At 34.6% G+C, this 13,507-nt stretch overlaps 1 protein-coding gene across 2 annotated transcripts in view; it reads right to left on the bottom strand.

The window, feature by feature from the left end:
- Positions 1–12,909, bottom strand: part of LOC18612178 (callose synthase 7-like) — a 30,497-nt gene extending 17,588 nt beyond the window's left edge. The window contains exons 1-27 of one of the 2 annotated variants that reach the window (XM_007048818.3): positions 12,219–12,909; positions 11,780–11,880; positions 10,984–11,096; positions 10,807–10,894; positions 10,595–10,705; positions 10,340–10,495; positions 9,363–9,455; positions 9,153–9,244; positions 8,894–9,017; positions 7,203–7,337; positions 7,037–7,113; positions 6,878–6,965; positions 4,397–4,519; positions 4,195–4,309; positions 3,664–3,995; positions 3,496–3,548; positions 3,208–3,268; positions 2,146–2,227; positions 1,966–2,015; positions 1,762–1,848; positions 1,478–1,582; positions 1,190–1,284; positions 1,012–1,093; positions 758–921; positions 467–590; positions 246–349; positions 48–159 (exon numbers count right to left, since the gene is read on the bottom strand). In XM_007048818.3, coding sequence (XP_007048880.3) covers positions 48–159; positions 246–349; positions 467–590; positions 758–921; positions 1,012–1,093; positions 1,190–1,284; positions 1,478–1,582; positions 1,762–1,848; positions 1,966–2,015; positions 2,146–2,227; positions 3,208–3,268; positions 3,496–3,548; positions 3,664–3,995; positions 4,195–4,309; positions 4,397–4,519; positions 6,878–6,965; positions 7,037–7,113; positions 7,203–7,337; positions 8,894–9,017; positions 9,153–9,244; positions 9,363–9,455; positions 10,340–10,495; positions 10,595–10,705; positions 10,807–10,894; positions 10,984–11,096; positions 11,780–11,880; positions 12,219–12,426 — 3,075 coding nt within the window. In that variant the 5' untranslated portion in view covers positions 12,427–12,909. Of the gene's footprint in view, positions 1–47; positions 160–245; positions 350–466; positions 591–757; positions 922–1,011; positions 1,094–1,189; positions 1,285–1,477; positions 1,583–1,761; positions 1,849–1,965; positions 2,016–2,145; positions 2,228–3,207; positions 3,269–3,495; positions 3,549–3,663; positions 3,996–4,194; positions 4,324–4,396; positions 4,520–6,877; positions 6,966–7,036; positions 7,114–7,202; positions 7,338–8,893; positions 9,018–9,152; positions 9,245–9,362; positions 9,456–10,339; positions 10,496–10,594; positions 10,706–10,806; positions 10,895–10,983; positions 11,097–11,779; positions 11,881–12,218 lie in introns of those variants that run through there. The other variant, XR_016024173.1, reaches the window with a different exon arrangement.
- Between the last annotated feature and the right edge of the window lie 598 nt (positions 12,910–13,507).

Raw genomic sequence — 13,507 nt, forward strand, 5'->3', positions numbered from 1 at the left:
AAATAGTTACACAATAAATAACCAATATGAGTCCATCTCAAATATACCTTCTCCCTCCAATTTTTCTGCTCCATAAGATTAATATTTATCCTTTCAAACCTCTGCTTATTCTTTTCATATTGAGTGTGTCCGTCATGTGGGTGAGCTCTTTGGAGGATGCTACAAAGAAAACTTGTAGGTTAATTTTGCCACTTAAGACTGACACAAATCAAGTCCAAGAAAGCTTTTTATTTTTTGGCACTCACTCATTGCCTTTGACCATAACATCCTGCATAATAATTTCCATGATATCCTGCAGGATATTGATTATCTGAGATCTGAATGTCTCATCATCTTCGATATCAGAAAGCTGTCAACATAAAGAGAGAGAGAGTGAGAGGTTAGTATTGGAAAGTACAATTTTATGGATAAGCTTATAAATGCAGTGCCATAGAAAAGTTATGAAAATGAAAGGAAAGAATTTTACCAAGATCCTTAGAAACTTCTCCAACCTATTACTGAGTGAAGGCAGCCCACTCATCCGAAAGTCAGTCAAAAATATCTTCTGTGCTCTGCTATTGTCCACTTCCTGAGAAATTGCTTGAACAGTCCTAAATGTAAAGTGAAAGCAAGTGAAAAGAAATAATTAAACTTCTAATAGAGAAGAAGGAAGGGGATAATTTTTTCATTGCTAGAAAAGGTCAAAAGCTCCCCTGATGCAATTTAAGATCATGTTCAGAAGTTTTTCAAGTTCATAAGATGAATGCTTCTGCCTTACATCTTATCTGCTTCATCTTCCAGAAGGTTGTATATTATATCTTTGACTGTCTCATAACATTCTATCACCGCTGAATGCATATAATCATCAGCTTTTATCTTCCTAAATAACTCCTCATCATCCTTTTTCTTAAAATCTTTTGCCATGTCTAATGCAATAGGAATCTGTCACGTGTTACAAACCAGACACTATATAAGACACAGGATCTCACATTGAGCTCAAATTTAATATCAAAAACTGCTACATGTATCTACCTTGCTAGCAAGCAAGAAAGGGGGCCACTGGACAACAGAGACATCACTTGATGAAGATGGTACAAGTAGCAAATCTCTATCCCTGGACAATAATAACCCAAAAGAAAATATTAGAGTTCTCTATATAATGCATTTAACAAATTTTATTGCCAGATAATTAAGCGAGGAATTGCCCAACCTATTGTTGATCAGATCCTGCATCCGCATAGAATGTATGAACTTATTCCAAACAAGAGAAAAAGCTGCAATATTCTTTCTTTCGATTTCGTAATTCTGCCATGTTGAAATGTTTTTGTTTAGCCAAAGAAACAAAAAGCAAAAGGAAGTACAGGCTCCACAGCTTTATAAATTACGTGCAAACTGTGCCTTTATGTCTAAAAAGACACACATTTCAACTTGGATAGACTGGTAACCCAGATAATTAAGAGCAATCACATAAACAGCACTATATCGCTTGAAACACTACCATTTGCTCTTTTCTGTTATACTGATTTGTTCTGGGAACAAGATGACGACAAAAAGCTGCAGGCACAGATTCAAATCTAGACCGCAACATCCCCAATGTCCGTATCTGAAAATGCCAATTGAAAGAAACCAACATTAAGAAAAATAATCACTAAGTCTTAACTAACAGAAAGACAGAAATAAATTCATTTTGTTTCACCAAAATCATATATGGTGCTCACAGGGCAACTAATATTTTTCTTTTGAGACGTGCCTTCAAGGAATGAGAACATCTTGGTTACTAACCTCTCCCAAATGGCTGAAAGCTCCATGAATCCCACCAAAAAGAGTAGAAAATATGGCATACCATATTTGAGCATCCATAAAATAAACCTATATAGAAATAAAATAAGACTAGTTATTTAATTTACACAAATTGTTTAATAATTTTAAGTACCTCACAACAGCATAACTCTTGTCATTCCCAAGAGTTTCTACATGCTAACTTACCAGGACTATTGGAGCCCAAATTGCAATAACGACTCCAATGTTATGAGTTACTACAGAAGATTCAAACATGACTTAGTACAGGCCATAGCCAATTGGAGAAAAAACGTTCGAAATGACACAAACTAAAGAAAAGCAGAGGCAGAAAGAGGGAAGGGGTGGTTTGAGGGCTAAACATCATACCATTCTTAAAGAATTCATGCCACTGATAATTATCCACATGCAAATCCATGATTATCTTCGTCGGTTGAATTAGTGGCAGTATCTATCAGCAGATCATGTAAAAAAACACCCTCATAAATTTTCACATATCCTTTTAGGCAAGAAAGAAACAGGTATAAAGCAACTTCTTTATATGTATTCACACAGCATAATATTATATCAACAATTCACCCAAACTAGAATAATCTTATGTTCTAGCTATAGTGGCTGCAAAAACTCTGCACACTGAACCTAGTCATTTAAGCCAGTCAAGAAAATTTAAAACTTATTTTAATTTTTCTACATACATGGTAACTAGAATCTTTTGAATTCTTTGACACCCTGCAATGCGCACAACTGCAAGCACATGCACAACATAAATCTGTGTACATAATTACTGGTACAGATGCAAAAACACATATGCACACCTAAATGCAAACATATGGGAAAGAATCACAGGCAAAGATAGCAAGAAAATTTTACAACAGAGAAATATATTAAGGCTCCCTTTTGTCATTGCTCTATCTATTGCCCTCTGCATTCTCAAATTTAGTTATAAACAAAAGGAATAATAAAATTCGAACTTGTGCATTAAAAAATGAACATGTAGCTAAGAAATAACAGCAACTGAATCACAGGGATGTTCTGAAAAGCTTGTGATCTTTAATAAAATTGGACTGCTAATAGTAGATGATGATTGTTTTCATGGGCTAGAATTAAAGAAATATTGTAACCCTAGTAGGATAAGTCTTTTAGACTCACTGAAACTCTATTATACCCTCGTTTACGAGTGTCAATAAATACTTATGTGTGTCTGTGCAAGCAAACATAAATATATAACACACGTGTCCATAAAGCCATCTGAAACTTCTACAACTGAGGTGAAGATACCTCAATCTGTAAGCTACATCAAGCTTGGCAAGAAGATTAATTCAAACTGAAATTTTGTAACGCTTTTACTCACACTTGTGTTAAAATAAGTAATTAATTATTAGGGTTCAACTTTAAGACAACCTATATATAAACTAAAACAGGAGAAATCACCTCCACATAGTAGCTGAATGCTAGCTTGCTGATTAGCAGCACAATCCAAAACAGTGTGTACCTGAAAATATGAAAAATGCAATTCATTCACAGGAGAGAACGCATGTCCATAATACAGCACAAACGCATAATCTTGAATCTTTGAAGAAGAATGAAAACAGGATTACAATTTACTAGCACCAATAGAAAAAAAAATCTCATAACCTCCCCCTTCCCAACCACTGGTTAGAAAAATACTTTCAACAGGGGAAACAGAAAAATAGGAAAAAGCAAATTCTTTTCTCGTACTTCAGAAGAGAGAAGAAGTCCTCGTGCATGCCTCTTCCTACGTACAATTTTGGCTGCATCATGGTACAAGTTATATAAGGAGCCCAATTTTTAAAAGAAAAAGGACATACTGATGCCAAACAGAGAACAAGAAATTCAGTGAAAATTAAGAATACAAGTTATGCTTGCCTGAGCCCACCACATAATAAAAGTGATAATCCGCAAGTTTGATCGCTCCATGGCTTTCCGTAAAGGGGGAAGTAGAAAAAGTATAGCAGCCAATATATTGGGTATCAAATATATAGCAACAGCATAATTATAAAATGACTCGTTCCGCCAATCTTTGGCCCAACTGCTGAAGAACTTTACAAGCCCTGTTGGATTCTGTACAGAGCTAGAATAACCAATGGGCAAGACCACTGCCCAGACAGCTGCTACGGCAAATTTCAAAAGGAACCGAAGTATTTGGGTAATTTTCAAGCTTCTCCAGGCATTGAGACTAAGAATTATATCCAAAGTAGCTGCATGAAAAGTGATGTGGAATCACAAAATCCTTAAACTGCCACTAAAATAAGAAATAACTGGCTAATGAAACTTAGAACTATAAAGGAATTCCTTGCAATAATTGTGGCTATACATATTGTGGTTGATTAACAGCATTGCTCCTGATAACCAAATATTCATATAAAGGAATCAATTAGCCAAGAACATCCCTAGTACCTTGCAACAAATTGAGAAAAGCAGCAGTAATGAAAATAGTCAACACACTTCTGAACACATCTTCATCAAAAAAGCCAAGAAGAGATCCAGAATTCCATGCAACAATTAGCATAGCCTGAAAACCATGAGGTCTTCTGATGGAGTAAATTTCTTTAAGAAAACAAGTCAGAAACAAAATGTGCATGCTCTGTCATTAGGGTACCTGAAAAGCCATTATAAAGAATATCCACATGCGGTCAAAACTTCTGTAAAGGTGCCAAAACGTTCTGGCTTCAACAAAATTAACTTTAGGCTTCCTCTTTCCAACAGTAGCTTGATTTTGTCCCTGTAAGTAAACAATGAACATGAATTTAGATCTTTGGAAAGAGGAAAGAACCAAATTAAATAGTAGATGGTGAATGTTGAATGTGGAGAACCAACGGAGTAACCATAGACATTTATGTTTAAGTCTCATTAGCAAGACAAAAAGACAATTATGCAGTCACAGGAATCTGAGTTTCTCAGGGAAAACAGTGCACTTTTTTTTTTTTGGGGGGGGGGGGGGAGGGGGGGTGGGTAATGGGGGGATTACAATGCCAAATAATTCAAATCCTAAATTATCGAAAAGAATGTGAAAAGTTAAAAGACTAAATTTAACCAAAACATAAGGGTATACAGTCAAGAAATGAAGTTGTAGGTTCTTTGTATAATTTTTATGCCATTTGCCAATTTATTTTAAGTAAATTACATGAATTATATCATTTGGGCTATTGTTTAAGTCTAGATTTCTAGGAGCTTATACTTAGATCTATTTATTGTACTCTACACAATTACTAGGTCTTTAATTAAAACTATCCTAAGTTACAACTCTCTCTCTCTCTCTCTCATATTTTGGGGTTTTTTATGTTTGCTGCCACCTCCATTATCTTCACAATCAAAGCCTTGAATCAATCCACTGGAAACCCACTGCCTCTCTGTTTGATTGCAGTCCCAGAATCTCAGCAAATTAATCTTTTGATTTCCAGCCATTACTCGCCACCAAAATTCATCAATATAAACCTTAAATTCCTTACTTTTATAAAATCTAAGCCAACCTCAAGCTGTATAGGCAAAATTGTCACACATATGCCAAGAGACTAATACAATAGTTTCATGACCTCTAGTTGTGAGACAAACTAAAACATGAAAATGAATAAATGAATACCCTTAAAAAGAGATATAAAGAGTAGCTAAACCTAATTCACTATACCTCTGCACCATAGTAGCAGCAAGAGTTTCCAAAAAGTGACATACACCTTTTTTTCCTATATCAGCAAAAGTGGCAGACATTCCTTCAAAAAGACAGAAGGAATTTTAGGGGAGTGGAGGGAAAAAGGAAAAAAAGGAAGTTAATGCTAGGAATTGCACATATTATTTATAAATTTCATACAAATGTTGTGATTCATTTCAACTGCTTGTCAAAGCTCCTAAACACAATGCACTATAGGAGACCCAACGGACATGATCCAAAGCATTCCTAATATCTAGGAGAAATCTAGCTCAACACATGAAATATGGCATCCATTTGCTGAGAATAATGCAGTCCAGAATTTCTCTGCCTCCCACTAAATAATTATGGGAATATAAGACAATCATTCCAATTGCCTCCTTTAACCTAAAATCAAACAACTTTGGCAGGGGTTTTGGATTATTACCAAGCAAACTAACTCAATAGAAATCATTAATGTTGGAAGCTCCTCTACTCTTGGGAACCAGTTCTACTGCTAAAACACAATAGTGAAACTTAGCAATCATATTTGTAAAGCATCCATTCTATATAAATCCCAGCACTTTGAGAAGCTGCAGGTATGGTCATCATCCATTCATCCAGTTAGAATGAGGGGCAATTTATAAACAATAATATGCAACTCAACATTAAATTGAGAAGGCAGAACATTAAGCAGAGATTCCTACATGCCATTAGGCTTCCTTCTATTTATAAGTCTTTGAGAATCCGTTCATGGGTGAAGCCATAAAATCGGAGGCAATAGAATAAATCCCCTTGAAACAAAACTGTTCTAGTTATATCCCAGCATTTCATCTTTCTCTAACTCAAAGCACTATCCCCAACTTGATGCAGTTTTGTTCCCTTGTAAATTCATAAGAAACTCCAAAATTTTGATTCATAAATTTACGTCCTTTTTAACTCTAGCCACCTTGAAACAGCTGACCCTTGCAATAAAGTTGATCTAGCCAAAATATTTCAGCAATAAAATTCTTTATGTCTAGAACTATTTTCCTCTAATCTCAAGAATAAATCCAAAACACATCCTAAAGTTCTAAGTACACTTGCTCAAATATAGGAAATTTTATAAGAAAAAGGCACTAAATTTTTCAGCATTCATTGTTAGCAAAGCAAAAGAAGCAAAATTTTATAAAAGGAAGAGCAGTTTATTTTTCTATTATCATTCTATTTTTCTCTTTCCCTAATGCCTAGTTCAGGATTATCTCTTTCTTATTACCATATGTCCTCTTCATTTTCTTTATGTGTCTTCCTTCTGGTCTAATAATAGTTCAGTATTCCCAAATTAAGTAAACTAAATACATCATTTCAAATTATAAGATAATTGTTAAACAACCAGCATTTGTTCCATTCAAAAAGACAAAAAAAGAGATAAAAAAATAATAATATTATGAGCTATAAAAAAAAGTATGGAATATGTACCTCATTTGCTGGTGGCACCTCATCTGAATGCACAAAGAAATCTGCTTTCAAGTCCATTGGCCACTTCAACCGAAAACACTTTCTAGACCTAGAAAAACGAAGGTTTATCTATTTATCCAACTTATTGAGCAAAACTCCTTTACTATCCAAGAAACTCACCAAAAGTACTCATTTAGGTCATCATAATTTCTCCATTGTGAGTGGCTTGCCTTGCCTCCTTTGTTTCTCTTGGCTTCCTTTTAGTTAAATAAAATCAATTTTCAGCTAGGAAGATGTAAATAAATAGAATGAAAAAAGTATGGAGGTGCAACAAAATAATATTTACCCTTCGAAGAACTCCATAGAGAGGGGTTATAACATTCCTTAAAAAAAATTCATCATCTTGTACAGAAGATTGGTATGTTTCCCCACTCACAGGATGTACATTGCTAAATAGAACTCCATAAACATCATTTGCCATCTTATAGAATGAAGAAAGAAGATTCATTAAAAATATGACAAAGCTTTAAAATATGCACAAAAAAGGAGGGGAAGGAAATGTAATTTAGGAAGCTTCCCTTAGTGGGAGAAGCTAACCACATATCAAGCATGAAGACAATTCATCACAATTATATCAGTACGATACAGTGACTTCGTTAATATTCAAGCTGCCTGCTGTTGATATTCAGACTCAATTGGTGCATCCAGCCTAACACCGATTGGTAGTAGGTGGAGAGGTCCAAGTTTGAAACCAAATCTAAAGCCATAACAAACCCCAAACTTAACCAATATGGGGCAAAGCCAATTACCACTCCCCCTCATGTAGCCAAATACTAACAACTGAAACATACAGGCTTAACACTGAAAACAATATGAGGGTAAGAAACAACAAATTGCAAATTACAAATAGAACAACAAACAATTTGTATGACATCCAACTTTAAGGGCATCTAACCTAGAACCAGTTGGCTATAAGTGCAAAGGCCTAACTTGAATATCAAATAGGGTTTTCTTGAAATATCATTGGTTTGATAAGAACAAATTCCCTTGTCTGCCACTACTGAGCACTCTTTGAATCACTTTGTTTTCCATAACTAATCTGATCAGCATTCGCTTATCTACTTCTCCTTTGGTAGGAAAAATCATGTGACCAAAAAAAAAGTAAGCTCAAAATTTTCACCACAATGTGTGCATCAGTGTTCATTTCCATTTCTCTTTAGGTGGTCAGTATCAATTTTTCAGCAACCAAAATAGCAGATTAGCTACAGTAATTTTACAGTACTTAACTTTGTTCATGCTACCACAAGGGTGAATTTATGTGAAAACTAATTAGATAAAATTCCACGGGAGTAAAACCAATTACACGCAAGAATAAATAGGATATGACCTTAGACATGAAAAACAAAAAAAGAACTTAAAAGTAGAATGAATAATGACAAGTGAAGTGTTTCTAAACTTTATCTTGTTATAGTTGGCCCTAGAATTGTAGGTCAAACTATTGACTCATCTTGTTCAGGTGAAAACTACAAATATTACACCTCGTTTAGTGGGATTTTGGGTTTGAAGGGGAGTGGATAGACATTATTTAGACACAAATCAGTTTAGATTTTGCTCTTTTAGATTGTAGGTTACTACTAAATAAATCAACACAGTTACTGCATCCCTCTTATTAGTTCCCCTACTATATCTGAATTTTACTATTTAAGATGCATTAGCCATCATCAACATGATTAGTCAGAAAAATAAATAAAATGACATAAATATAACTAATTATAACTATAAGGTTTGATAGATTAATGCTACCAATCTTGTTCCAAGAAGAAATTCACAAGAACTTAAGATGAGCAACAATAAGACAAATCATTCTTAATGATGATAAGTTGATAAGATCAAGGAAAAAACATGACATTCAATTTAGGTGACTTAAAATAAGAGGGAAAATCTTATAAGAATTAATGAAAAACTAGCACCATCCTACACTTAGATAAATTTCAATCATGGAGAATGCCTCATTAAAATCTAAAGAAAGAAACATACATTATGGAATATGTAGCAAATGCATTCAGGCATGAATCGGATATTTGAAGCTTCACCCCAGATAAGAAGATAAAGCGAAATATAGATAAGCTCCAGCTGTTGTCTATCACAACCTTGTTGAAACCTGTAAAGTAAAAAATAATCCACACACCCAATGTAAAATCTAGGAGATCAACTCGTGCTATAAAAGATAAAAATGGTTTGAATTTTTCTTACTACAGTTACGTAGTTGATGATATGCAATAACAAGATGACTAACCTCACATGTGACTTACAACGCAAATACTTGCACCATGAACGATAATTCTTGAAAATTTCATACAACAACCTCCTTATAGTTTCACCGTTCAGCTACAGTAAACTTGTAGTCAGTCTTGAACAAATGATGACATAAAGATGAAACTTAAGTCTGCTCCTAAAGTAGAAGAATCAAACAAGTATAAAGAAGCTCAAGTAAATGAAGATTTACCTCACCATAATCTTCAGGATTCTCTCTTCGCCTTACATCAATATTTGCAAGCAACAATATCAAGTGCTCTCTTTGATTTGCTACATTTCCTTTCTTCAAATCCAAAAAAATGTCATTAACGATATTATACAGAGAAATTGATATTTCATGAAGAAATACATATGATACTATATAATATTGTACCTAAACAACTTGAAAAAAAGAATCTTTGCTAAAATTTCTATGAACTTAAAATGTCAACCAGGTACCTAGAGTTGGATGCATAAAATTGATTGAACTATGCTATGGTGGTACATTCATAACTATGATCATTAAAAGTTAGTCAGACATGTTTTCTAACTGATCAGAGAAGACTTTAGAAATATTATAGCTTTACAAATACTACGATATATCCTTCCAATATAATCTATTGGTAGACTAAATTATGCAGGAAAAGTTGTTCATATCTTAGCCAATTTGTTGGTTAAGCACATAAAAATGGGCCAAAGTCAACAACAAAAATGTTCAAGGCCTTATTAGTTTTCTTGAAAACCATTTTGAAAGAAGAAAAGAAAAGAAAATTCTTTCTTTTCACAGGTTAATTTTCCATAATTTTCATTATTTTACTGGAAGGTTTAGCAAAAGGGCAAAATGAAAACTAGGTGGAAAATGTTCAGGAAGTTTGTGCTGTTCGCTGTTGCAGTTTCTATTTCTCTCAATCTCATGATTATAACCACTTTCAATCACCTACATAAAGCCCGATACTTCCATCCTGACCTGGAAATGTTCTAAACAAATGAAAAAGAAATTCTAAGTCATTTGATGACCTAGTAAAAACAGCAAACCCTCCCCTCGGGAGATCAAATTCAAGTCTGATTCTTTTTACACATTAAAGGTATGTAAGAGTACGATACACAGCCAGCTCAATAGTGACCTGGAATCAATGGCATATAAAGTGACGTACAAAATAAGTACAATACAAGTATTCAAGGTAGTACCTGAAACCCAAAGAGAGAAGAAAGCCAATCAAGTATATCATTTACTGGTTTAACAATCTCTGGAAGGATATCATCTGGAGGAACATTGGATGTCATAGGAACTCTGGGCATAGGTAGACCTTCCACATTTTTTATAGCACGAAGTGCTGCTTTAATCTGCAATGATTGTGGGACAAACATTACCATGGTGAAATTAGACAATAGAAAGACTACTCATATAAGCAAACAAAATTATATATTATGTACATATACAACCTCAGGAAGTTCCATAATAGCTGGTTTAACCCCAACAGCATACAATGGGAGAATGTTATAGTGTTCATATTGCTCCCTTTTCTTCTCAACTTCTTTAGCATATCTCTGAGTCTGGAATAACAAATAACTTACAATAAACCATTTGAGTGTATTCACATGAAACATGCCCTTCAAAACTTTATACTGCAACACCAAGAATATACATATCAAACCTCATCATCAACTCTATCAGCTCGCACCACTGTCCTCAGTACATCATACAACACTGTAGCAATCTGATAAATTTTAGCCATCTCCTCCCTTCAAGAGCAAGCAAAAATCAAATGACCAAAACAAATGCATAACATGTCTAGCCATAACGGCATTTTCAAGTGAAATAAAGATCTCACGGTTTCTTTGTATATTGGCCATCTGCAATGTTTTTCAAATAAAACTGCTGATAATACATCTGAATTTCTCTTGGATCAGATTTTGCAAGTTGAGGCCTTGTCTCTTCTTCCTCCTGAAACAAGGAAAATTTTATTTGCTCTTAATGTTGGAACTTTTGAAATAGAATAAGATTGTAGTCTATATAATGAACTCTGAAATTTTGAAGAATATATCAAAATATCAAGGCAACAAACTTATCAGACAGTAAATCAATAACCAATAGCAGAAAAACAATATCATAATAACTTTATGATTTGAAACCAACAATGATGAGAAAATTATCTCTAAACTTATACACGGAGTTATTTGCAGAAACAGTCAAAGTTGACAAATGATATGGACTCATAAGAGTGCCACATAAAAGTTCCCCAAGAAAGTGACCCAAATCTTTTGAATGGAAGACTGAACCATCAATTCAATTTTCTATTTTCATTATGTAACAAATCATACTTTAATTATATTTTGTATCCTTGTTGGTCATGCAGAGAAGAAATGATAGAAGAAATATTCAGCTTAAAAATGAAAATTTAGGGAGAAATATCTAAGTTGAGTAGCAATCCACAACTTGAGTAACAAAAGTCCATGAGATCTGCTCCTTAACAGCTAGAGCATTTAGAGAAAGAGATGTATCTTTTACACAGTTATACCACCAGTCTTGCTACAGTAAAGGGGAGGGTTGTTTTGCAGAATAACTGTTTTAGCAAGTATCCAAGAAAATGCTTAAATTTTTAAGCAACAATAAGCGTTAAAGTTTACCTTCTCAAGTCTATGCAACAGATAGGTCTTAAACTGGCGAACACCACGTCCACTTGAGGTTGGATCCATTTTGTGAGCCTTCTCAAATGCATGGAAACGGCCTAATCGAAAAAATACACATATATATTTACAAGGGTCACAATGTTAAGCATGTAGCTACCAATATCACTATGGACATTACCCTTTGCCTTTGAACAATAATTCTACACAACTATATATTAAAGTATTTATAGAAACATTAATCTTCAGCCAACTGAATTTTCAAGGTAGCGAGAAAAAATTAGTAGAATATGCATTCGACGCTGCGTCAGTGTGTACCATCTCATAAGCAGTTGCAACCATTTATTATTCTGAATGACAGTCTATCAATTATAAACTCGAAACGTTATAGGTTTTTTTTTCTAAAAAAAAAAAGAAGCACGGAAAGAGAGCGACTTACAGAGATAAGCGACTCTTGGGTTATCCTTTTCGATTTCATTGGCGACACGGAGAATAGGGGCAAGGTAAGCCAAGCTGGAAGGCACCAGCTCACTATCTGCCGTGGTTTTATCCTCATTGGGAATTTCCACCATCATGGTTTGAGCTCGAGTCATCCTCCTTGAAGGCGGCCGAGCCAGGTCGCCCTTCGTCCCGCTCGAGCTCGCCATGAACCCGAACCAATAACTTCTTCTTCACTAACAACGTTGTGTTTTCTGGGTTCTTTTCCCTTCGTGTTTTTGGTAATAGCAGTAGCAGCAGAAGTAGAAGAGCAAACCAAATTTGCTATCATCCTTTTTTCTCTGAACTAATTTTTTTCCCTTTTATTTGTTTGGGGGGAAAAAGAGATGCTTTGAGTGAAGGGTGGGGCAGAGGCAAGGGCAAAGGTAAAGGCAAAGAAGTTGCCCTGAGAGGAAGAAAAGAATGCCGATGAAAGGTATAAGATAATATTTGATTTGATTTGATTGCTTTGCTTTGTTGGTGCTTTTGCTTTTCGGGGAGGGGGCGTTGGGAGCTTTCCTTCTTTCTTTTGCTATTAACAAATGGAGGATTAGATTTTAGGTGTGAGGTTTTCGTCCCGAAAGGAGACCGCAGCACTCAGCAGAACCGAGTTTTGCATTGCACTGGCTTGGGTTGGATTGGAGGCGGGAACTTTTACTTTTCTTTCATGCACACTTTGGCAGCACCGCATATCACATGTTTTTCCAGTTACAGCTTGACACGTGTTTACACTGATTGCGGACCCTCTTCCCCGCCTGTTATTTACTTTTGCTGACGTGGCTGCACCTGAAGGAAGACGCCGAATCGGTCCGGATTTTCTTTTCTAAATATTTTTAAATTAAAATTTCCAATAAACCATTAGTAACTAGAAAAATCTAGCACGGTTGCGTGGAATGATTGGTTTTTCTTCTTTTTTTTTTTTAAAGAATTTGAAGTGATAAATTTTTATTTTTAATTTTCTTACAAATTATTTTAAATTATAACTTTTTTAAAAATACCCACATGAAATAATAATAATAAAAAAAATGAGAATGACAAAAACGGTGCGCAAAACTAGAAGATGGTGCACAGATTTCAAAGCAAATTTAGCAACTTTTTGTCAGCTCTGAATAAACTTTAAACTTTATGTACATTTGCTAGAATACCATTTCGACCTCACATTACAATTTTATTACTTATCATACACTGTTGTTGTTGTTGCTAGTTCATATTTCTCAATCCCAAAACATGTTTATTAAGTAAAAAGAAATC

The sequence above is a fragment of the Theobroma cacao genome, chromosome 1 (genome assembly GCF_053813885.1).
Source record: "Theobroma cacao isolate CCN51 chromosome 1, ASM5381388v1, whole genome shotgun sequence".
In the NCBI taxonomy this organism is placed as follows: domain Eukaryota; kingdom Viridiplantae; phylum Streptophyta; class Magnoliopsida; order Malvales; family Malvaceae; genus Theobroma; species Theobroma cacao.